The 24,982-nt window shown below is 33.3% G+C and overlaps 3 protein-coding genes and 1 long non-coding RNA gene across 6 annotated transcripts; 2 read left to right on the top strand and 2 right to left on the bottom strand.

Moving 5' to 3' along the window:
- Positions 1-3,561: 3,561 nt before the first annotated feature.
- On the bottom strand, positions 3,562-7,169 carry LOC145738570 (uncharacterized). The gene is made up of 2 exons (XR_014180808.1): positions 6,564-7,169; positions 3,562-6,205 (listed from the first exon to the last, which is right to left on the bottom strand). It is a non-coding gene; the product is annotated as an uncharacterized LOC145738570 (long non-coding RNA).
- Positions 7,170-7,647: 478 nt separating this feature from the next.
- LOC145738569 (guanylate kinase) lies at positions 7,648-9,921 on the top strand. 2 transcript variants are annotated; one of them, XM_081993408.1, is made up of 5 exons: positions 7,648-7,781; positions 8,137-8,199; positions 8,501-8,793; positions 8,850-9,036; positions 9,090-9,921. In XM_081993408.1, exons 3-5 carry the CDS (start codon positions 8,509-8,511, stop codon positions 9,227-9,229), a joined length of 612 nt encoding a protein of 203 aa, XP_081849534.1. In that variant the 5' UTR covers positions 7,648-7,781; positions 8,137-8,199; positions 8,501-8,508; the 3' UTR covers positions 9,230-9,921. The 2 variants fall into 2 exon arrangements, with proteins under 2 accessions (XP_081849534.1, XP_081849533.1); XM_081993407.1 differs by lacking the exon at positions 7,648-7,781 and adding an exon at positions 7,887-8,078.
- A 77-nt stretch (positions 9,922-9,998) lies between these two features.
- Positions 9,999-10,888, bottom strand: LOC145738571 (zinc finger protein 706-like). The gene is made up of 3 exons (XM_081993409.1): positions 10,711-10,888; positions 10,346-10,549; positions 9,999-10,288 (listed from the first exon to the last, which is right to left on the bottom strand). Exons 2-3 carry the CDS (start codon positions 10,487-10,489, stop codon positions 10,199-10,201), a joined length of 234 nt encoding a protein of 77 aa, XP_081849535.1. The 5' UTR covers positions 10,490-10,549; positions 10,711-10,888; the 3' UTR covers positions 9,999-10,198.
- A 283-nt stretch (positions 10,889-11,171) lies between these two features.
- trx (histone lysine N-methyltransferase trithorax) lies at positions 11,172-23,197 on the top strand. 2 transcript variants are annotated; one of them, XM_081993404.1, is made up of 8 exons: positions 11,172-11,430; positions 11,543-12,865; positions 13,117-13,509; positions 15,325-15,495; positions 15,556-19,943; positions 20,996-21,152; positions 21,217-21,363; positions 21,421-23,197. In XM_081993404.1, the coding sequence occupies exons 1-8, from the start codon at positions 11,287-11,289 to the stop codon at positions 21,592-21,594; spliced, it is 6,897 nt and encodes a 2,298-aa protein (XP_081849530.1). In that variant the 5' UTR covers positions 11,172-11,286; the 3' UTR covers positions 21,595-23,197. The 2 variants fall into 2 exon arrangements, with proteins under 2 accessions (XP_081849530.1, XP_081849532.1); XM_081993406.1 differs by having other exon boundaries at positions 13,129-13,509.
- Positions 23,198-24,982: the final 1,785 nt, after the last annotated feature.

A 24,982-nucleotide genomic window follows, 5' to 3' on the forward strand; every position in this document is an offset into this window, starting at 1 on the left:
GCCGTCCCGAGGGGCAGTATCACGAATTAAAAAATGAAAAAGCAAAAGAAAGTGCGCCACTGACTTTTTTTAATGATTTTTTTGGTTAAGCAACTAAAAATACAACTTTTTTTTCTCTGGACATAATTTCGTATCTCGCTTTATTTTTGAGAAAAAAAAATTTTTTCAAGTTTGCTTCAACTTTTGAGAATTATAGTTTAATCCAAAAAAAGTCAGTGGCGCTCTTTTTTTTCTCTTTTTTATTCGTGATACTACCCCTCGGGACGCCACTGGAAGACGTAAATATCATTCAATTACTGAAAACTTGACATCTTACGACCATAGTCCAAAACCTTGCCAAATTTCAAAAAAATCGGCAGAATGGTCTTTGAGATATATTATTAAAAGAAAAACTTTGACCGTATCTTGAAAACCAAGCATTTGCGGACTCTTTATATAAAACTTTAGCAATTAAATATGCCAAGGAATCACCCCCTTTCGTTTGTACCTGATATTTAGGAACACACCCTGTACAGTACACAGTGGCTTTATACAGAAAAGAATTATAAAGCCACTGTGTTTTATAACACAGGCTACTGCCATCTATTCATAGCAGTTCAAATTCAAAACCTGAAAATAATGTTCAAATTATGGTTCTGTCGCAAAACTGTCAGTTTAAAAATTAAAAATAATAGACACAGTCCACATTACTCAAAAAAGTAATTGAATTGCCATTACCAACTTCAAATAAATAATTTTTCAAACAGCCTTTGGTAGAGCTTTAAATTGCGCAACTTTGCCTCAATTTAAACTTTCTCGTATCTCTTATAGTTTCCGAGATCCCAATGATGAGTGTCGAATTTGAATTACCCTGTATATTATAGACCAAATATGCAAGGTGTTGTGAAACTATTGACATGTCAAATAAGTATGTTCAAAAAAAGTTTTGTTTTAAATGACGTACAAAAAACAATTATGGGTTTTTATAAAAAATAATTTATACCTTATATTTTTTTAGAGAGATCATAAATGTTTTATTTTTGTATGTTACTTAAAACGATTTATAAAATGTATTATATTCTTAAAAAAACAACTAAAAATGAAAGTAAATAAAGTTCAAAAATATAAATAAATCGAAGACTATTAAAATTAGGTATATGATGACATATACCTATACTTCCTTATAAGTGTGAGTATTTTGTAAAAGCTGTCAGAAAAAAAATTACACAAGGCGTTCTATTTAAAAAAGTAGAAAATTCTTTAGTTAAAATTAATCAAAATATATTTGAAAAAAAGGTCATCTGACATCTAAATGCAAATTTATTCCCATAAGACTTTTTTGTCGTCCCTGTATAACGGTACTAAATTTGAATATTCAATATTACAATCGTTCATCATAGCAAAAAAAATAGACTAGCCCTAATAAAAACTGCGTAAAAACCCTAAAAAAAAATAAATCCGGGTGTTGGACCGACAAAATTCCCAGTGGAACTGCATACTGGGTGACCCAAACTCTTTTCAAATTTCTTGATTCACCCTACACCACGCACAACACTACAAGAAAGAAGAGAAAAAATTGATTTTTTTCAGTGATTTACCGTTGCTGTACCTCAAAAAACAGCCGAGTTAGTGACAAAGTTTTAAGATATTTTTTTCATGAAAATGGAGTTTTTGGTCTCCAAAAATGGATTATGTGGAAAATCTTCTAAACTATAGTAAATCTTCTAAACTAAAAATAACTGTGTAAAAAAGGCCAAACGATTTAAAAAAGTCCAAATTTCTAAGTTGAATTAGTTATATTCATTTAAAACAATATTCTCTAGAACTTTTGTATTTTTGTGTTTTTTTTTGTATTTCTCCAAATAAATTCGATAATAAAACTTTATCGTTGACGCCTATTTTTGACCATACGCAACTTTAAAAACGTATGAAAATTATACGCAAATTTGAGAAGAAGCTTTTTACAGCACGCATTATTATATCTATAGGGTGTCCCGCGAGGTAAAGGACAAAATTTCACTATGTGTTCTTTAGGTAAATTTGAGTAAAAAATGTCCTATAAATATGGGTCCGAAAATGCTTCCTTACGAAAAAACATATTTTTTTTTAAATTTAATAGTGTTATTGTACTAAAAAGTACAATGTTATAATTATCTCTATAGTGTATTAAGCACATATGAAGAGTTTTAGTGAATGTAGAGTAATCACATATAAATCATATACCAGGGCTGAACTGACCTAAAATAATCCACATAACAAATAAAGTATATTCATGTGAAAAATACATGCCCGGCATATGACTAGCCGCATTTGAATTTGAGAATATGTCTGGCATATACCCGCGGCTGCTGTACAAAATTTAACTTTTTTTAAATATGTCTGAGAAGTGAAAACTGGTCTCTATAGTATAGTTTGTTATAAATGGAAAATAGTTTCGTAAAATTGTTACAAGATATATACCACACTATTTCAAACTGAATGATTAAATGAGAATAATGAAAATATAGTATAAACTATAAATGGATATAAGAAAAACAAAATATGAATATGTCTTATTATTTTAAAACCTTACATTTACATTCAGCCGTTGAGCTAATTCAAGAACAAGAAGATTGCAACGCCTAAACCAAACAAAAACTACAAAAATGACTGAAATTACAAAAAAAAATACAATTTTGAATTTTCCGCCTACATCAATGTTATTTTAAGACTCCCGAGAAACATGCCTGGCACATGAACTAAGGGGACAAAGCAATATACCAGGCACGTATTGGAAATATACTTTCATATACTGGGCACATATCTGGCATATATTTGAGAATATACCCCTGTCTGAAAGTAACTGCCAGGCATATCCCAGGCATACAATTTTCACGGGAACCATCACCGTGTTGGGAAAAAATAGAGAAGGTATCAGCCACATCATTAAAAATGCTAAACTATGCTTACAATGTGAAGGTGGACACTTTGAACAATTATTGTAAACAGGTTTTTTCAAGGTGGTAGTAATTTTTTTTTGTTAAATAAAGTTATTATTTCGGCATTATTGTAGTTTCCGACATAATAACACTATTACATTTAAAAAAATCATATCTTGGCAAGGAGCATTTGCCCATGTTTATAAGACATTTTCGCTCGAATTCACCTATTAAAGACCATGTAGCAAAATTTTGTCCCATACGTCGCGAGACACCCTGTATTACATATGTAAATATACAGGGTATACGTAAATTAACGTATATACTGTCAAAAATTAACACCCAGGGGGTCATACATTTCTAAAGTTACGTATGGTCAAAAATAGACCCCTTGGGCCTGTACAGCAATTGTTTCATACTTACCATGCTTTATCATCAGTTCTGCACTACGACCAATCAAAACGTTATATTATATTCCTTTGATACCAACCCCATTCCATTGATGGTATTCAAACCAACTGATACCCATGAGTGCCAATAATAAAACAACAAATAAATGTTACTGCAATGGGTGCGATAACAAAATAAATTCATACTTTTCATTCATAATGTTAGTCCTTAACCACTATACTTTCCCTCACCAAACTAAATAAAAACTCAAAAGTATAAGCATACATTTATTAAAAGAACATACGTCCAAACCAAAATAAAAAAACTAAAATTCTAATGTTAAAAAGACGGAATTTAAAATTCTGGCCAACTAAAGCAGCATGGTTTTTTTTGGAGATTATTAAATAATGTCTAAAACAAGTTTAGACACTGGTAGTGTCTAAACTTGTGATGACATATTTTAAAAATCCATTGCTGTGTTCTATAATTGGCCAGCCTTTTAGTTTAAACTAAGTTCTGACGCATGCTTCTACTAAAATATGACGGTTATTATACTACTAACTAAAATAGGAACATTTTTTTTTTGTCGCCAACGTATTTTTGTCAAGCCTGTAATACAACATCTAACTAAAGGTGGGTTATTTCCCATATTAAATCACCCTGCTAGCTTTGATTAGATAGAACTTCATCTCTGTTTGCTACAAAATAAAAAACTAAAACTAAAATTCTAAGGTATAGAAAAGGACGGAATTTAAAATTCTGGCCAATTAAAGCAGCATGGTTTTTTTTTTGGAGAATATTAAATAATGTCTAAAACAAGTTTAGACACTGGTAGTGAACTAATCCTACATTTTTATAAACCAGAAAACTATTAAAAATTTTAGATAATATAAGCTAGAAAAAATATCAAATATGTTAGTACTAATAAAAGTTGCAGTTAAAAATGTTAACATCAAACATGCTTACATTTACAATAAATAAAATTACATATTTTAAAAATCCATTGCTGTGTTCTATAATTGGCCAGCCTTTTAGTTTAAACTAAGTTCTGAGGCATGCTTCTACTAAAATATGACGGTTATTATAATACTGACTAAAATAGGAACATTTTTTTTTGTCGCCAACGTATTTTTGTCAAGCCTACAATACAACATCTAACTAAAGGTGGGTTATTTCCCATATTAAATCACCCTGCTAGCTTTGATTAGATAGAACTTCATCTCTGTTTGCTACAAAATAAAAAACTAAAACTAAAATTCTAAGGTACATAGAAAAGGACGGAATTTAAAATTCTGGCCAATTAAAGCAGCATGGTTTTTTTTTTTGGAGAATATTAAATAATGTCTAAAACAAGTTTAGACACTGGTAGTGAACTAATCCTACATTTTTATAAACCAGAAAACTATTAAAAATTTTAGATAATATAAGCTAGAAAAAATATCAAATATGTTAGTACTAATAAAAGTTGCAGTTAAAAATGTTAACATCAAACATGCTTACATTTACAATAAATAAAATTACATATTTTAAAAATCCATTGCTGTGTTCTATAATTGGCCAGCCTTTTAGTTTAAACTAAGTTCTGACGCATGCTTCTACTAAAATATGACGGTTATTATACTACCAACTAAAATAGGAACATTTTTTTTTGTCGCCAACGTATTTTTGTCAAGCCTATAATACAACATCTAACTAAAGGTGGGTTATTTCCCATATTAAATCACCCTGCTAGCTTTGATTAGATAGAACTTCATCTCTGTTTGCTACAAAATAAAAAACTAAAACTAAAATTCTAAGGTATAGAAAAGGACGGAATTTAAAATTCTGGCCAATTAAAGCAGCATGGTTTTTTTTTTGGAGAATATTAAATAATGTCTAAAACAAGTTTAGACACTGGTAGTGAACTAATCCTACATTTTTATAAACCAGAAAACTATTAAAAATTTTAGATAATATAAGCTAGAAAAAATATCAAATATGTTAGTACTAATAAAAGTTGCAGTTAAAAATGTTAACATCAAACATGCTTACATTTACAATAAATAAAATTACATATTTTAAAAATCCATTGCTGTGTTCTATAATTGGCCAGCCTTTTAGTTTAAACTAAGTTCTGAGGCATGCTTCTACTAAAATATGACGGTTATTATAATACTGACTAAAATAGGAACATTTTTTTTTGTCGCCAACGTATTTTTGTCAAGCCTACAATACAACATCTAACTAAAGGTGGGTTATTTCCCATATTAAATCACCCTGCTAGCTTTGATTAGATAGAACTTCATCTCTGTTTGCTACAAAATAAAAAACTAAAACTAAAATTCTAAGGTATATAGAAAAGGACGGAATTTAAAATTCTGGCCAATTAAAGCAGCATGGTTTTTTTTTTGGAGAATATTAAATAATGTCTAAAACAAGTTTAGACACTGGTAGTGAACTAATCCTACATTTTTATAAACCAGAAAACTATTAAAAATTTTAGATAATATAAGCTCGAAAAAATATCAAATATGTTAGTACTAATAAAAGTTGCAGTTAAAAATGTTAACATCAAACATGCTTACATTTACAATAAATAAAATGACATATTTTAAAAGTCCATTGCTGTGTTCTATAATTGGCCAGAACTATAGTTTAAACTAAGTTTTTAGGCATGCTTCTACTAAAATATGAGGGTTATTATAATACTGACTAAAATAGGAACTTTATATGTTTTCTAAAAAACATTGCTTCACGGTAACTCCAGTTGGAAATCAGTCATCATCAAATGCTGATAGATGGACCAGATATAAGAACATCAGGTAGTTACGAATCACTTCGACATACAACACGTAGTCAGATGGAAGCTGGTTTGACTCCAAGAGAGTATGTGCCATTTCCAGGAACGTTGGGACGTCCGATAGGTAAATCGGAAGGTCCTAGGTTAAAAACAAAAATAAAATTAAGATGATACTTGCAGTTTTTAGCAACAACAGAATAAAGTAAAAAAAATGTTTATTAATAATATATCAGATGGGCCTGCAGCCCCTTTCAGCTTTTTGTAAAGTAAAATATGCATTTTATATCTAAATTGAGTAAAAAGTAACTCACGTTAAAAAGAACATCACGTTTTTAACTAACCTATAACTAACTAAAATAACCTAAACTACTAATAAATGACTATAGGTACATAGTGTTAAAAAGTATAGAGAAAAATCATAAAAAGAACTTGAAAACGCAGACATTTCAACAATAAAAAATAAAACAATACTTATGTACAATATCGAATAAACTCACCAACAAGTAACCTGCAATTGCGCCGTTGTTTGGTGTCGTTGTGGTGCTCGTTACAGCCCTGCGCTTGTTGGCCTGGCGGTTACCGTCGAAATCTCTTCTCCTTTTACGGTCGCCCATTTCGTATCAAATTAAAACAATGAAAGTTGGATTGGAATATTAATTAAATCAACTTGCAAGTATGATGCGACTGCCTCTGGCGATAGCTGATACAAAATGGAGTATGGAGGCTTAACCTTAACTAGGTTATGTAAATTGGCGGGAATGCGGTTTCCAGAGATCTGATTTGAGTTCTACTTTGGACTGTTGGAAAAAAGGCGGGAGGAGGACCGAAAATGGTAAAATGAAGTAAACGACTTATGACAGATGACAGCATGACCATATCGATTTTATGTATCGATTTTAAATCCGATGTAAAAGAAAATAAGTGATTTCAAACGGGAGCGAATGATTATTGATTATTCAATTGCTATTAGTAATACAATGGTAATATTAATTTATGTGTGGTTTTGTTATATCAAATAATTCAAATATCAAATTTCAATAATACCTAATAATAAAAAGGTTTTTATTATCAGAAAATAAAAATGAACATCATTTATTAGAAGTATGTTTTAAATCATAGTTTTTATTACCTGATAACGAAAACGTTTCTATTATGTCATGATAGAAATAGATGGCTTAAAAACTAAATATTATCCTTACGGTTTCTATACTCCTATCCTATTACCACATAATAGAAATGTTTCTATTATCAGATAATAAAAATAAACAACATTTAATTGTAAATAAACTTTCTTTCTTACTGATTTGTTTTTATATGATAATGGAAATGTTTTCATTATGTGATAATAAAAATAATTGTAAAAAACTGAGCTTATTCTTTTTATATGTGTTATATTAGCAAAACATAAAAACAAAGATTTTAATACGCTTGTTATTGAAACTTCTTCCAGATTTCACTACTATAACTTAAATCAAATTTAATCCTAATGTTTGATTTTTTTTTCATTTCCGTCTGACATTATTTAAACAGCGACGAAATCGATCTATATGTTTTCGAAAAAGCTTAGACGCATGCAATGAGTTTTGACATTGACGCAAAGCCACTAACCTGACATTTTAAAGCAAAAATGGCGGCAAATTAAAAACATTCAAATTTAAAAGCTCATTTCCTAGTCAACAGAAATTGTAGACCCACCTGGACCTCCATTGAAACAGGTAAGCTATAACTACTTGCTAAATATGTTTACTAAGACTTCCTATTAAATTAAATTAAATATGCCGGTAAAACATTTACATAAGCGCTTGCGCATTGTGGATATAAATGTTTTGTATTTTTGTACAGCATGACATTTTATTATTTTACTGAATTTTGGCTAAAACATTATAATTGAAGACCTTTTAAAAGTTTTATATTTCGTGATACTTCAAGCAAACTAAAAGACTAGACGTGAAGTTAATATTAATGGCAAAATTGCATGATTAGTCCTATTCACCCCATGCTAATAACTACATGTAATTATTTGTCCACCACTTAAGGGAACACTCAAATTACTACTTCTGTATGTTTCAGTATCAAAAATACGTGGAAGTTCCAACGTATTTTTGTCAAGCCTGCAACTACATCTAACTAAAGGTGAGTATTAAATCGCCCTGTTAGCTTTGATTAGATAGAACTTCATCTCTGTTTACTACATGAAATAAACACGTTTTCAATAAAGTAAATCACCTACATAAAAGCTCACACATTAATTGCTTATCTTCCAATGTTAATACAGGTTTGAACAGAGAAAAACATTATCAAGCAATTGTATTTGAAGTCATGTTCAAATATTAAAATCCCAAGATAACTATCAGGAATTATAAACAGATTAATTCAGACTGATGAGAAGTCAGTTTTGCAATCATCCTCAAATCCAATCACTTCAATTTTCCAGCCTTCAAAATGACTAATAGACCATTAGTATTTTGTGGTCCTTCTGGATCTGGTAAAAGCACCCTAGTTTCTAAGATGATGAAAGAGTTCCCAGACAAATTTGGCTTCAGTGTAAGTCATACCACAAGAAAACCCAGGCCAGGAGAAGTTCACACAGAACACTACCATTTTATTACTAAAGAGGAAATGGAGAAGCAGATCTCAGAGGGAAAGTTTATTGAAACAGCTTGTTTTAGTGGAAATCTATATGGAACTAGTTGGGAGGCTGTTCAGGCTGTTGCCAATGCTGGAAAGGTTTGCTTTACCAATGTAAATAAAATTACTATTAAACTTATTCAATTGTTGTGTAGGTTTGTGTACTGGATATTGATGTCCAAGGAGTAAAACAAATCAAAAAGACAGCACTTAATCCATGGTTTATATTTGTGGAACCACCATCTTTGGAAGAGCTAGAAAGTCGTCTGAGGGGCAGGAACACTGAAAGTGAAGAAAGTCTGCAACAGAGATTGTCAGTTGCTCAAGAGGAATTAGCTTATGGTAATATTGAATTTCCTTGTTTTATATTGTAATTGTAAAAGTCAATTTTACAGGAAAGACACCTGGTATGTTTGATTTGGTAATAACCAATGACAATTTGGACCATGCTTATTCAACATTGAAAGACTTCTTAACCAAAAATGTCTTGAATCATTATTCTGGTGATGTAGTGTCAATGAAGATCCAACAGTAGAGAAATAAATACATGCTGATTGGAATTCAAGTACATTCCCTATGACATCATATTCAATGTTAATTTCCTGGATTGGACAAATATCATAATTAGAAATTGTCTGCAAGTAGGGACAAAGAGATTACCATAAAATATTTACTTCTAGAATAAAACTAAGTATTACCTCTTAGATATTATTAGATGTGTTGGTTCTAGATTGTGCAAATATAACTGAAACATCTTGCCATGTATTTGTAGAAGTTTACTTAAATGTATTCAGTGCTGACTATGCAATACAAATAAATTATTTGATTTGTTAGATTATCTGTAACTTTGTTAGAGAGCTAAGATTAATTTTCTTGTTGTTAAAAATGTTTACTTTTGACTCAACTATCTTATAATACCTCTTTAATTTTTAATATAAATTGGATACTCTTTAAAAAATTGACAGTTCATCAATATATTGTTTTGTTAATTTACGTCATCGTGACGTAAAACTCGCTCAGCACGCTCCATGGAGCCTCAAAACGAATGCGGCTGGCTAATAATTTAAATAGGTTTTTTTCAGAATATTTTACCCTGAATAGCATAGCTATCAAATATTAAAAAAATAAGTTGCTTAGCTATTTTTCAGCACTGATTACAGCTTTTTGTTTTTTTTAAATTGCTTACTGGCAAATGTACATAGATAATTAAAAATGTATCACTACTAATTAGTTTTTTTTATAGACTACATGTGTAACTAGTTCTCCATTATAACGTCATCAGTTTTACTTGTTGAAAAAAAAAATTGTTGTATTTTTAAGAACAACTTTTTATTTATATATAAATGTATGAAAACATCACAAACTTAGAGGCGAGAATTTACAAGTAATAGTAATACATTAACTTAAGTCACCTTAAACTGAGGAAAAACATGGGGGAGAATTTTCATATCAGGATATTGAGAAATAAATTAGAATATGAAAACATAGAAGTACAACATTGAAATTAAACATCCTTCAGTTCTGGAGGCATGTCATTCTTTGGATGCTTGTTTTCAAAATGTTGCTTGTAAGTCTTAGGGTCGGGCATTTGTGCCTAAAAAAAATAATTTCACTTGAACACAAAGTAGTAAGAGATTGCAATTATGCTTACTTTGCAAACACCACAGACATGCACTAAAGCTTTTTGAGCAGCCTTTTTCTGGTCATTGGCGCTGTGACCCTGCTGCTTCTTCATTTTTGCCGCTTTTTCAGCTGCCTTTTGCTGAGACTGAACTTTCTGTTGTCCTCTAGCCATCCTTAATTTACTACTCTGACTATAAGTAGCAAGCAAAAGCCAAAGACATTCACTGGCCTCCTGAAATAAACAAAGAGCTAAAGAGCTTCCTTCATACAATTAACAGTATTTGGAAAGCTGGGTTACCTACAACCTACAATAGACTACACACCACTTAAGTAAAAGTGGAATTTCCTATATAACCTAAATGGGTATGGGTTAAAAAAAATATGAATGATTACCTTTTTGTTTTTTTGGTTTGCCTTATGGCCAATTGGAAGGCTGTCTGTATTACCTTATCTTTTAGTAAATTACCCTGATAATATTCAATACTTTTCACTAAATTATTTTTTTATGAAAAACCGTTCTCTTATAAAAGATGAATGTGAATTTGTTTGCCGTAACGACAGGTGAAGGGTGACAGGTGACTGGATTGAAAGGCGTCACAAATGCACTTTATATTTAAAAATTGTTGCAAAATTGTCAGTTGATTATTATTGTTGCTATGCTCAATGTATGTGAGTTAGTTAACATAGATAAATTAGTTGACTAAGTTTTGTAATTGCAAAACCAAGCTCTACAAGCGTACAACCCTTCTAACTTTAAACATAAAACCTGATAAAACAAATTATTTGGTTAAAGTGTCCTCTAACGGACATAAATGAATTCATTTGAATGTAGCGTGACAGATGTCAAAAGTCGGTAATGCAGGTTCTACAGTTACCGACATGCGATTTTGTTGTTCTTTGACGAATGCGTGATGCGTTACTACAAAATGTTGTATTTTATATAAAATGTAAGCGAAAAATAAAATTAAAATGGGGCGAAGCAAATTTCCAGGGAGGCCTTCAAAACATTGCCATAAAAAACGGGTAAACGTGCTTCCTTCGGCCGGGGAATTAAATCAGGAAGGCGATAGTACAACAGTGACAGTTATTGGAGCTTGCAAGGAAAATAAACAGGTAAACAATTGTTGTTTTCGCACATTTTTACTTACCTAAGCAATGTTAAGTTATTGTAACTTGGTTTAGAACTCATCGCCCTAACCTTTGTTAAAAATATTTTGGTTTTTAGGATGAAGATCTTTCTGAAAATGAAGGTGAAAGTACATCACAAACACAGAGTACAGAGCCCCTTAGAAGAAGACTCTCAAGGAAACTCAGCACCACCATCCGTAAGAACGGCCGGCAAAGGAACTTTATTACAAAGATTCGGAGCAAGACCACCTTGAAAAACAGTAGGGTTTCTAGAAATAGTCTGGGAAAAAGACATGTACGAAAGGACACTGCACAATTTGCTGGAAAATTTGTGCTCCCTACTAGAAGTGTCCATTCCTCCAGGGTTATTAAACCCAACAAAAGGTTTATAGATTTAAATGAAACCCTGAATGTTAAAAAGAGGAGTTTAGTTAAAAGGCCCATGAAACAGCTGGAGGATAAAAGTAACAGTTCTGACTCAGATTCCAAGGATAAATTAGCATTTTCAAATGGACACAAAGTTATATTGAGACAAGCTAGGTTAAAATTACCTAACCAAGTAAGCACTCAAGGACCGTTTTCCTCTAATTTGCATAATGGCCCTGGTACAATTGTTTGTGGAGTTTGCGGTGCAGTGAGATACTATCATTTTATGAAGCAAGCCAGGAAGTTTAACATTTACAGCTGTGAATCTTGCAGGAAGTTTATTACCAAGCAAATTAAGAGGCAAAATGTTGGTTCTGGCAACTCAACTAATGTCCTAATCTGTCTAACAGGTCAAGGTACATGTTACATACCTCCAGTAGAAAGAAGTCAACACTGGAAAATGTCAAAATGTGCATACAGAGCCCGTTGTCCAGCTTGCTGGTTAAAAATGTGTCTTAAAGCTTATCATTTACCTCTCAGTTTAAAAGAGAATCTCACTCAGTTACTTCCAAAAAGTATGAGGGGCATTGACTTCTCATTCAGTAATTTACCTCCCATACTGTGGCAAAAAAACACAGAATCTGTAAGTAATATTACCACACCTATGGAAAAAGTGGAAGTAACAACAAAACAAAGACCTGTTAGATTTAAGTCATCACAGAAAATTCAACCCAGTGTTCCTCCAGTGATTTCTGATGTAAAAAGACAAAAAATTGATTTGAAAGGTCCAAGAGTGAAACATGTTTGTCGAAGTGCCTCAATAGTGTTAGGACAGCCTTTGGCAATGTTTGGTGAGAATAGTGCTGATAAGAAAAGTAATACTGTCAGTGACTCTATAGACTCAAGTAGTGAGTTGAGTAAAGTGGATTCTCCTAGTGTTACAGATGAAGAAGTTGTATCTAGTGGTAACAGTTGTAAAAGTTTGATGGAGAAAGTTGTAGTCTTACCTAAAAAAGAGAGGACCAGAAGTCTTCCTATTCCTAGTATTCCTGAGGTAAGTCAGTGTTTTGGTAACTTAAGGAATGTTTAAAAATGTTATTTCTTTTATGTATAACAATGTGTTCAAACTTTTATTTATAAATTACATCCTTAAATAAACCAGATTTCTTTATCTACTGGTTATCTCTTCAGTCTACTATGTGATGGGCATGTTACCCTAAAAATAAAAAATGGATCATTGTTAAAAGTATTTCTCATTGTATTTTTCAATATCTGTTGACAAAAAGGTATACCTACTTATTTTAGTTTGTATTTCAGCCAATAGCCCCACCAACCCCACCACCAAAAGGCATACTTTTGGATCATTCCCAAGAACTTAACTATGAAAATCGCTACAAACTGGGTTTTTCACTAATGATTTCAAAACAAATCTCAACTAGTGCCATGTGTTTTTTGTGTGGTAGCACTGGGTTTGAAAATATTGTGGTTTGCTGCATGTGCTGTGAGCCATATCACACATTTTGTATTGAAGAATATGGAGTTCCAGTTAGGCCAGAGAATGACTGGATATGTATGAGGTGTGCTCCTTGTCAGGGCTGTAAAGGATATGACAGAAGCAAGATCAGCTGTCCTAAATGTCTTAGAATTTATCATAATGAATGTTTCAGTAATCGGGAGGATATCAGCAGTCCTAAATTGGTAAGTTGTGTTTCAGTTGTTTTATTAATAAAGGTTTTACTGATGAGTTTACTTGAACAAAACCAAAAAGTGACATTTGGGGTTTTATTAAACTGCAGTAATTAACAAGTCATTATTGTTTGAAATAGTTTGTTTAGTATAACTTTTTTTAAATACATTCTACAAATAAGGCATTGAGAACCAAAATTACATTGTGTGTTGTGATTTTTAACTGTATTATGAAAATATTATCAAAGTGTGGCTTTCATGTTTGTCACAATTTAAGGTACTTGTTCACAGTGACTCATAAAAGTCTTTCTAAAGCTTATGTAATAAATAATAATGACTATTACTGGTATTTAGTTCTGTTTAAACAAGCAAAATGTCTTTTGGTGATGATTATGTACTTTAGAGATTTATGACCCCTGTTTTTCATGTTGCCTAACTTTTGTTAGGATTTGGTCACTTGACAATCCAAATTTATTTTTATAGAAACCTTTTATTTGAAAAATGCAGATTTTGATTACTTAATCAATAAAGATGATGTCTATTACTAAAAAATCAGCCTTGAACTGTATTTGTGTTATATGCCTCTTTTACAATGAACATACACATAATAGTAAACACATACATATAAACGTAAATGAATAAGATAACTGAACACACCTATTTGTTCACAATTAAGTGCTGCTTTTCCAGACAGATTCAAAGTAATCATAACTTATACATAACATTGAGAAAAAATTAACTGAAACTTTATGTTACATTTTACATCCAGTGTGAAAGGAGCATAACGTCTCTTTCACATTGAATGGTAACTTAAGAAACACATACATAAACCCAAAGTAAATTTTTTTCCCTTGCCAAGTAGTATCGTTTTCGAAATATTTACTAAAATTTACAAAAAATGTAATGTAACTTTGACGCCCTCTACCGGTCAAATGGTAATACTTAGCAGTGCAGCATTAGCTATTTACAGTCCTATTATATGTCTATTGGCGTTTCAAGTTAAGATCACAGGGCCAGTTGAACTAAAATCGGCCAACCCGTTCCTAACTTAAAATTATAAGTAATATGACACTGTCACTTCATATTTATGAAACAAGTGCTAAATTTCTAACCAAAATCAAGGTAAACAAACGGAGAAATGACAGCTGGAATGCCCGAAACTGTTTTCAAAACTGATCACCAGAGGGAGTGTCTCTTATCTTGAAACGTCAATAGTAAATGTTTCAAGGAACCGAGTTATTCACTATCAAATAGAAACGTGCACAAATATTTGGTCAAAATTCGAATTTGGTGCTGGGTCGACCAACTCCGTTAGGATGCGACAGACGGAAAATTATTAAGAGGGAAAAAAGATGCGTTTCTATTAAACATATGCCATCGAAATCGAAAAAAATGTCGTGTCGACTTGCGTTACCGGAAAATATAGATTTTTTTCATCTGTAGGTGTCGTAATGCCGTCAAACAAACCAACAACATTTTTAACCCAAAGTTGCTATCTCTTACCATTTCAGAGGTATTTGCGAATAAAATTTTCATTTGAGATTTGACAGATGAAAATCCAGACTTGCCCGACTTGGGAGCGTTGTTTGTTTCAATGTAGCACGTCTTTTTAATGTTTTTGACTCGCTTTAGCAACGATTGCTTAGAGCATCCCCTGATGAATCCGTAAGACAAGCGATATTTCTATGTCAATCGTTCATATTTGTTTACAGTGAAACTCCGCTTTTTCTTAGAGATTACAAAATTAACATAAATAAGGTTTAATATTATAATATTTTATTTTGTATAGTTAAAAAAATCGAGTAATTCTTGATCTCATATTTACAGATTTGTAAGGAGTGTACGAAATGTCATGATTGCCATACAGCAACAGCCTATAACTTGTCAAGTTTTCCTGGTAACTTACCCTTATGTCTGAATTGTTTAGACAAAAGGAAAGTTGGAAAACACTGTCCTATTTGCCGCCACTCCTTTGAGGATAGTAGCAGTAATTCTAAGGTTAGTCCATCCTTAAATCTCTACATTGAAAGAGGTTTTAAGAGAAATATTTTATTGCAGATGTTAGAGTGTTTAAAATGCAAAAAATGGGTACACGCGGATTGCGAAAAACTCACCAGTGAACAATATGATGTACTAAAGTTATTGCCTACATCTTCAAATTTTACTTGTAGTCAGTGTATAGTAGATTCAAATTCTAGTTGGCGTGCAGCTGTTCAGACAGAAATGTACAGAAATTTTAATAGAGTTTTGAGGTTACTGATCAAAAATAAGTCTGCACGGATGATCCTAAAAAAAGTGGGAGTAAAAGGGTCGTTGTTTCGAAAGTATATGCTCACTAAAAATCTTGACATCGATAATAACAATTATAACAAGGATATTGACAAGATTTATTCTTTTGAAGAAAGTGAAAGGCTTCAGAAAGAGCCTGGGTGCTCTTCTGCTGTAAATACTCTTCAAGACATAAAATACAGGCTGTGTGATTATAATTCTGTGAAACATTTCAACAACGACATGTTAGAAGCTTTAAAGTTATATGATTCAGAGCAGCTTATGTTAATATACAAAAACATATTCCAGAGTGTTTTTTCTTGGTTTGGAAGTATTCATGAAAATGACAGCTCAGTAAATTTTTGTTTTTCCCAAACAAGGTCTCGCGGATTTTCTGTCAACTGTCCATTATCATTTAGTAGAGAGGATGATAACAGGCAGTGCGAGCTTTGCCAAAAAACTGGAGATGGATTAGGTAATCAGGAATCCAGGTTATTGTACTGTGGGAACAATACTTGGGTCCATGCCAACTGTGCTTTCTGGTCAACGAACGTTTATGAGCAGGTAGACAATCATTTGCAAAATGTTATACTTGCTATAGAAACTTCAAGAAATATACAATGTAGTGTATGTGATAAGTTTGGAGCTAGTATTCAGTGCCATCTGTGTCGGGCAACCAGTTATCACTTTATGTGTGCAAGGAAAACTGAGTTTTACTTTGTTTTGCCCAAAAAAGCAACTTTCTGCTGTAAACATTCTCCTGAAAGTCGTGAAGGTGTTTTAAAAGCTGCTTCTGACTTTGAAATCAACAGAAGTTTGTTTATAGAACAGACGCCACAGAAAGACGTCCTCAGATGCGAGCCAGACAGAGTAACCTGTATTATAGGTTCGCTGTGTGTGCGGAAGTTAGGTAAAATAGATCCGGTAGTGTCAGACACTGTTGATGCTATTATACCGGCGGGATTTCTTTGTTCAAAGTTATTCTGGTCTACTAAAACTCCTTGGAAGTTAGTTACATACATCATCAGCACATCTATCCAAAACCCTAACTGTACCACTTTGACTGTGGACAAGAATTTCACAGTTGACCACTCATTAAGTCCGGAGTCTTTGGAAAAGGCTTTGAAAGAGGTGAGAGATTGGTGCCATATTTACGAGAAACGGCCTGAAGATATCGACTCGGAAGACGAAGAAGAAAAAAACGGGACGGAACTGTTGTCTCCTGAACTTACTGATACTATTTTAGAAGATCTGCCACATGATCTTCTGGATGGAATTTCTGTTCAAGATATTTTTCCTAACTTTAATTACGAGGACATGTTATACTTGGACAATAGCAACAGCGGAAGCATAACAGACTCCAAAAAAGTGTCAGAAGAAGAGGATTTGTCTAAATCCGATAGTTTGCATCGTACATCCAGTAAAGTGCCACCATTAAGTTTAACTGTAAGCTGTAAGGTGGATTCTCCTGTAACTAAAAAACGTAAATTATCCAAGGAACCAGCCCAACATAATTTGTTACTATTACAATTAGATGGGACCTTTGATGACAGTGCCAGTGAATGCGGATCACCTACAGGTGAGGCTCAGGCTTGGGGTATTATCTCAGAAGAACCAGTGACATGCGAAAAATGCCAGTGCACTTATAGAACTCAAGCGAGTTATAAACGACACTTGGACTCTTGCGAAGTTTTGTGCACTAGCGAAAGTGATTCAGAAAATATTCAAGAACAAGAAATGCTCGACGAAACTGCAGTGATAGCGTCAACCGAAGTTGCCACGACAGTTCATGTTAGTGAGACATCACAACCAGTATTAATTCAAGCCTTTGAGTCTTTTCAAAGTCAAGTGCATACGTCGGTGCTAAATGTTGTACCGGAACCTCTTCCTCAACCACAACCGCCCCAACAGCAAGTATCAGTTCAACCTACTTTAAGTATTCAAGAACCCGCTCCAATTTCAATTTCAGTCCCGTTGTGCATGGGAACTTCGTTAATGCAGCCGTCCATAGAATTTCAGCAACCCCAAACACAACAAATGACGTTACAAACGGTTCCTCAAGTATTAGTTCAAAGACCCCCTCCTCCTTTACCACGCCGTGATCCTGTGGTAATTCAGCAAATTCAACCAGCGCCTACGCCTGGTTTTGTGCCATTTGTGGACGCTTTTGGACAAACTCAACAATATGTGCAGCTGGCTCCTCAAGTGCAACCACAACTTTTGCAAATTAGACCGGATGGGAATGTTATAGGAATTCTACCAAGTATACAACCTACTACTGTTATAGTTCAACAGCCTCAACAGTTGGTGTTGGACAGCAGTGGGACTTTTGGTTGGACTCAACAGCCTCAACCTCAAATTTATTACGGGTTTGAAACTATAGTGCAAAACACTGTAATGCAAAGTCAGCAGTTTCTTCCCACTCCCGTTCCAGGGGTTTTAACAGCCAATAGTAGCTATAGTACCACAACTCAAGTCTTCCAGACTAGCAAGATAGAGCCAGTTTTGGATGTTTCGTCCAATAGTTTTGTATTAGTTAATTCTTCCGGCCAGTTGGAGATGTCTCAACCATTTTCTCAAGCTTCACCTGCGGTTGTTTCATCTCAAACCCCTACTCTTATTTACTCATCACAATCAGGCGCACCAAAATCTCTACCACCACCAACTCAAAATTGTATCAGTTTACCAGCCAATACCACTATTGTTTCTGAACAATCTGTACCTATGAATGTCGTACCGCCTCGACCGAAAACGTCACATAGCAGACCGATGAACAGGGTATTGCCAATGCTAACTAACACTGTTAAAAATGTGAAAAAGCCTCCACCCGATTCTACAAAAATGTTTTCTGAAGTCGAAAAACCTTCACAGATAAAACTGGATGAAAAACTAATATTCTCAAAAGACTTATTGAAAGTTATCGACAATCCTAAAGCTCGTAATCGTAAGTTTGAGGTTCTGGATTACAAATTGATTCATCCAGAGCCTAAAATGTTTGAAAAACCGTTTAAGGAGTTTGAGCCTGTTGAGAAGTTGCCTAAGTTGTCTTCCACATATGAACCGCTAAAGGAAATTGAAAAAGTTGAAAGGGAAATGTTTGAGAAGCCTATTAATAAGGACGACAAGTTTTTGAAGAACTTACCTATAATGGAAACTTTCCACATGCATACCGCAGCACCACCACCACGGCTAAAGTCTGAAATTAACATTAAAATAAACACTACAGAAAATGAACAAAAGAACCACTTTATAACTATGGAAAACACTTTGCAGAAGTTAGAGAATAGTATCCACAAAATGGTATCTCCTAAACCAAAACTAGATGTAAGCAATGGCAACTTAGTTTCCAAATATGAAAATAAACTCACATTTCCCAGCATAAAAGAGATCACAAACTCTAATGTGACTCTTCCTAGTCTCACTGTAGAAGTACCACCCAAACCACCAGTAACTTTAAACAGTAGTATTCAAGACAAAGCTTTAGATATGCCACAACTGGATGACTTAATCAAACCAAATGAGCCAAAACTATCACCATTTAGTATGCAACAACCAGAAAAAACGTGCAAACTGGATTCCTTTACAAAAAACACTAACACCTTAGCAGTAGCTCCATTACTGTCTGTGAAACCTCAACAGGTTCAACGTCCTGCTTCAGAACTATTATTAAAACATACCATTATAGAAAAACCTAAAATCCCAGAACCTCTGGAGCGCAGGCCTCTCCCCAAGAAAGAACCAGAGCCTAACGCCGCCCCTGCAATTATGTACACAGTAGAAAATAAAGAAGATGGTTTTAAATGCTCATCAACCTCTATAACGGATTGTTGGGCTAAAGTTTTGGAAGCTGTACAAACCGCCAGGGCCGCTCACAACATGCCTCCTTTACCTACAGACGGCAAACAAATTAAGTCAGTCCAGATAACCGGTTTGAAGTCCAGCCATGTCAAATATCTAGTGGAACAGCTACCGGGGGCCTCTAAGTGCGTGAAGTATAAACCTTTGTTTAAGTTCACCCCTCATTCTCAAGATTTGGATGTGTGCTCCCATGGATTCGGTGCCGTCAGATGTCAGCCTCACGGAAATCGAAATAGCGAGCCCTATGATATTTTCAGTTGGTTATCTTCAAAGCATAGGGAACCATTTGAGTCTTTGGAGTCGCAGACTGTTCAATCCAGGTAAGATTTTTGTTGCAATTATATGTTGATTGATAGTTAAATTTTGTGGTAAATAAATTTGCGTCATAAAAAAACAGTGATAGCAGAAGAGTTTATGTACAAATTATAATTTTTAATTATAATTAAATAATAATTTTTAATATACCTTGTTACAAAACCCTTTTCTCAAAGATAATCTGTTTTTGTTCATTGAATCAATAACTGTAACACTACGTAACAAAATTTGGGTTGTGTTTGGTCCCATCACCAAAAAAAGTCACGGGTTCTTGGGTCCTAAATGGTCAGAAACGGCCATTGGGGACTCTCAAAAAATTGCCTAAATGTTACGTTTGTAATATAAACTGCTCACGGAAAATATCAAAAAAGCTTTTTGGCCATTTTTAACGGCATGTATCTCCGAATTGCCGCAGCCGAACTAAATAAACAAAAAAGGCTTTTCCTTCTAGAATCGGGACCCTCTTTCATTTTGCCTCAAAAGTGTTTTTTTTTTCACAGATATACAGGGTAAAGAAGAGTGTGCTACAAATTTCTTGAATTATTACTTAACCCAGTGCATTTGATAGCTGAGATAATTTAGGAACAAAAAAAAACATAAACATTTTTTGTATTATCCTACTGACTTTACATTCAGTAAACATAAATTAGTCGTGGTGTTCTCGAGATACAGAGTAATTTATTAAAAAGTACGTCTGTTTTGAAAACACCCAAGCATGCCCCGAAATATCAACCAAATCCATTATGACACAAGAAATAAATATTTAAATAAAGTTATCCCAATTATTAAATGCACTGGGTTGAAATTGAATAAATTAGCAGCAGCTTTTTCTTTACCCTGTATATCGGTGAAGTTATAGTATAGTTAGTTATAGTAAGTCAAAATGAGTTCCTGGCTTTAATTTTACAAAAAAACAATCTTTTAAAACCTTATTTATTTATTAAATTCGGCTAAGGCATTTTGGAGGTACAGTCCGTTAAAAATTGCTAAAAATTCTGCTGTTCCGTAAGGTGTTTAACAATAATATAATGGAATAACAATTTTTGTATTTTTCTAGGAGAGTTAACAACTTTCCAATGGCTATGAAGTTTAAGAACTTAAAACTTACTTCCAAATACTCTGTCGGAGTGTACAGATCTAAAATTCACGGTAAAGGCTTGTTCTGCCTTAGAGACATCGAACCTGGAGAAATGGTGATCGAATACGCTGGGGAGGTTAGTCGAATCGTGTTTTTTATTTGAGAGGAAATTAATTAATTGGTGGTGTTCCGATTTACAGGTAATTCGATCAATACTGACGGACAAAAGGGAGAAATACTATAATTCTAAAGGGATCGGATGTTACATGTTCAGGGTGGATGATAATTGTGTGGTTGACGCTACAATGAAGGGAAACGCCGCCAGATTCATTAATCATTCTTGTGATGTAAGTGTAAAAGGCGAATAACGGGATCGAGTAACGAATCTTTATGTTTTTCTTTAGCCAAACTGCTACTCGAAAGTGGTGGAAATCATGGGGCACAAGCACATAATAATATTCGCTTTAAGGCGTATCTTGAGCGGAGAGGAGCTAACGTACGACTATAAATTTCCATTTGAAGAAGACAAAATCCCTTGTACTTGCGGAGCTAGGAGATGCCGCAAATTTCTCAATTAGTTCCGCTTTTTGCCCACTTTTATCTTGTCAGTCTGCTCCGAAAATAGGGTTTGAAATGCTCAAGTTATTTGGGTAGTTTCTTATTGATCTACTGTTAGTATAGTAAACAGTATTCTGTTGTAACAAATGTTTGCGACATAGTTTTACACTGATCTTCCATTAACGATCTAGTGTTGTATTTACTTGAAAGTTGCCATGTTCTTGCAGCCTAGTCTCATTATAGAGACACTATCCTTGTAAAAATCATGTATTTTCCTGTACAGAGTGATTCGCACTTTCAAGCACCTACACGGTCTTTAAAGCAAATCATCATAAAAATAACGGTAGATAAGTTTTTGTAAAGTCAGTATTTGAAAATTCGTACGTTCGGCTGTGAATTTAAATGCATTTGTGCCATCGGCCGTGTAGGTGCTTTTTGTTTTTCAATTTGTTGTAGTAGTCCAAAAAAGCCTGTGATATTGAGCGTCATTCTTTGTCTGGCCTATTTAATAATTTTCTGGTTAAAAAAAAAGTGAATTGTGTGATGTCAGGCACATTTTTGGCTACTGTCTAAAATATCTGATGTGATATGTTTAATATTTTTTTATGGAAGCTTAAAATGTCCTTTTTTTCTTTTTAAAACTGTTTGCCCGATGGCCTGGTTATTAGGCACTTTTCGTGTTGTTTTAACGAAAAGTGGCTGCCGGGTCCGTATTTACACCTGCCGCTCTTTTTTTTTGTCTATTTGCTATGTATTTTGACAAAAAGATAACTTTTGGAACATTTATAATGTAAATCTATATTTATTATTTATTTTTGTATAAAAGATAACTACATGTTTAGACAGAAGCTTTATATACATTTTATGATCTTATTTTTGTAAACGAAATAACAAGTTTTCTTATTCGTCTACGATATAGTGTACAGTTTATAAGGACAATTAACATATTTCTCAGCTAGATAGGAGGTTTTATATTACATATTAATGTTAGGCGTACCTTTTTTTAACTTTTACTCGTCACATTACGAAGTGAATGCATCACAGTTATGCAATAGATAATTTTAATTGTTATATTGTATACACACTGACACACATACACACGATGTTTTATGAAGCTTTAATTCTTTTAAGAAATTTTAAATCTTAACCTGACCATTGCAGTTGTTAGTTTTTTCAGTTGGCAAACAAAAATTTAACAACTACAAGTCAGGGTTGCCCAGATATCAACCACGTATTACGGTTCTGCCACTTCCTTTTTAATTACCTAATTATATAGTCTTAATAGCAGAATCAAATCCAATGTTTTTATTATCATTTGCTGCATGAAACTTGATATAAGTGAAGAAGACTCATAGATTTTTAGCTTTAATATTTGAATGACAATATGAACATATCAATATAAATCCCATGGGTAGACGAATCTACCGTGTGATATGAGGCCTTCATAGGTAGTCTATTGATTGGTTGTTATGATGGGATGATTTAGTGTCTTAAATCCTGTAAATTATATTTTAATATGGCTAATCGTACCCATTTTGGTGCTTAACATTCGTTGTGTCGTTTTCTTAAGCAGTTGTGCTATAAACATGTATTTACTATGTCAAATAAAAGATATTACTTGGACTGTTATTTTTTACCACACTTTAATAAAATATGACGCATGGTGTGAAATGCAGATTGTAATTTCATTAATACTTTAATTCAGTAATTTTTTCCTGTTATATGACACTAAAAGATTAGCGCTATGCGCTCAAAATGTTAATACAGCACATATACATGGTTGCAAAAAGCGAAGTTGCTTCAAAGTTTTCTATAGCCTGAAGCTATAGCATAGTAACATACCTAACCAGAGAATATGAGGGATACTGTCGGCGCCTTAAGGGTTAACCGAAACATGCAACCCTTCTAAACTTTTCTATTTAAGTGTATAACCATCATTGTATATGAAACCAGAATGTTTTTACGCAAAAGTATAGAAAAACCACTAAACTGTTACAGTTTTTATTTACCTAGATAATAATTTTATGATGTCTAAATCTTGAAACGAAGAATTTAAGTTACCTACAGTCATCAATTACTCTACGAATAGTTGCAGTAAAACTTTATTGCTAGAGCGTTAATAAGTTTTTATAAATATACTGGAATTAGGTTAAGATGCTACTACATCAGCGAGAATTAATAAATAAAGATACGGAAATATAAGTAATAAGACATATGATGGTTTTTATAAAATGGTCTTAGAGGTCATTTTAGTAAAACGTTCTGAGTAGTCTCTCTCTGTCTGTGGCAATACTTATTCATATACAGCTGTCGATAGTTAGATTACTTTAATAGAAAAACATAATTGAATTAGTTTCAAATAATTGAACTACTGTAATTAAATTACTTTTCAAAAACAATAATTATTTGTAACTGATGTTTTAATGACTAAACAAAAATAGTTGTAATTAGTAATTGATATTACAGTTTTTTTAGTAGTTGTACTACTTTAAAGTAATTCAATTATTGGTTTCAGAGTAATTCAACTACTTTGTTTTAACTGAAACGGGTGGTTTATTTTTATTCTTATTAAGTTCCTGGTGTCTTGGCAAAACTCGGGGAAATGTTGCGGGACAAAAATTGTAAGAAATTTAACTTTCTAACAAAACCTAAGAGAGACATTTTCCCGTCAAGGACGTCAGAAGTAAGTCATTTTCCGAAGACTAAAACAATGATCTGTAAGTCCCTGAAAAACAATTTCAACCTTCTTGTTTTTGATTGTATTTGAGAGAATTCAGCAAAAGTAAACTCTCTACCAAAACCTTAGAGAGGCATTTTATTCTTAAAGGCATCAGAAAGAAGTTATTTGCTTAGGAATGTTTAATGGGGGCAAATAATAAGTGTCCTAAATAATGTCCACTTACAGAACTTCACTCCCTTGTAACTCGACCACATGGTAAATTCAAGGAAATGTTTCTTCTTCTGCTGCATGTCCATTAATGGATGTTTGCGATCACATTTGTCCACTCTTCCTTATTACGTATGGTATGCATTAGTTCTTTCATTGTCCTCTGCCTAACGTTGCGGAGCCATGACATCTTTTTCCTGCGGATTGCTCTGTTTCCCTCAATCTTCCCCTCAATTATCAATTGCAGGAATTGGTACCTCTCGTTGTAGGTATGCTGTTTTTCGACGTTTAATGGTGTCTAACAGTTTGCGGTCTTTATCGATTATTCTCAAGACCTCATCGTTCCTCATTACACGCCTATAGACCCACATCTCGAATGCTCCCAGCTTGTTCATAGTGCTCACCTTCAGTGTCTATCCCTCCATACCATAAAGCAACCCTGTCCAGACATAGCATTTGGCAAATCTAATTCTCAAGCCAAGACCAAAATCAGTATTGGTGAGCATTTTTTTGAATTTCAT

Source organism: Ips typographus, linkage group LG16 (genome assembly GCF_016097725.1).
Source record: "Ips typographus isolate SLU linkage group LG16, UJ_Ityp_2.0, whole genome shotgun sequence".
Taxonomy (NCBI): Eukaryota; Metazoa; Arthropoda; class Insecta; order Coleoptera; family Curculionidae; genus Ips; species Ips typographus.

Excerpts from the sequence above, each read along its gene's own strand:
- LOC145738571 (XM_081993409.1), bottom strand. The coding sequence starts at position 10,489 with ATGGCTAGAGGACAACAGAAAGTTCAGTCTCAGCAAAAGGCAGCTGAA. Across the intron at positions 10,289-10,345 it reads ATGTCTGTGGTGTTTGCAAA|GCACAAATGCCCGACCCTAA; the intron begins GTAAGCATAATT and ends TATTTTTTTTAG.
- trx (XM_081993404.1), top strand. The coding sequence starts at position 11,287 with ATGGGGCGAAGCAAATTTCCAGGGAGGCCTTCAAAACATTGCCATAAA. Across the intron at positions 12,866-13,116 it reads CTATTCCTAGTATTCCTGAG|TTTGTATTTCAGCCAATAGC; the intron begins GTAAGTCAGTGT and ends TACTTATTTTAG. Across the intron at positions 21,153-21,216 it reads TGATCGAATACGCTGGGGAG|GTAATTCGATCAATACTGAC; the intron begins GTTAGTCGAATC and ends TCCGATTTACAG.
- LOC145738569 (XM_081993407.1), top strand. The coding sequence starts at position 8,042 with ATGATTAGTCCTATTCACCCCATGCTAATAACTACAT. Across the intron at positions 8,079-8,136 it reads CCCCATGCTAATAACTACAT|TATCAAAAATACGTGGAAGT; the intron begins GTAATTATTTGT and ends TGTATGTTTCAG. Across the intron at positions 8,794-8,849 it reads CTGTTGCCAATGCTGGAAAG|GTTTGTGTACTGGATATTGA; the intron begins GTTTGCTTTACC and ends ATTGTTGTGTAG.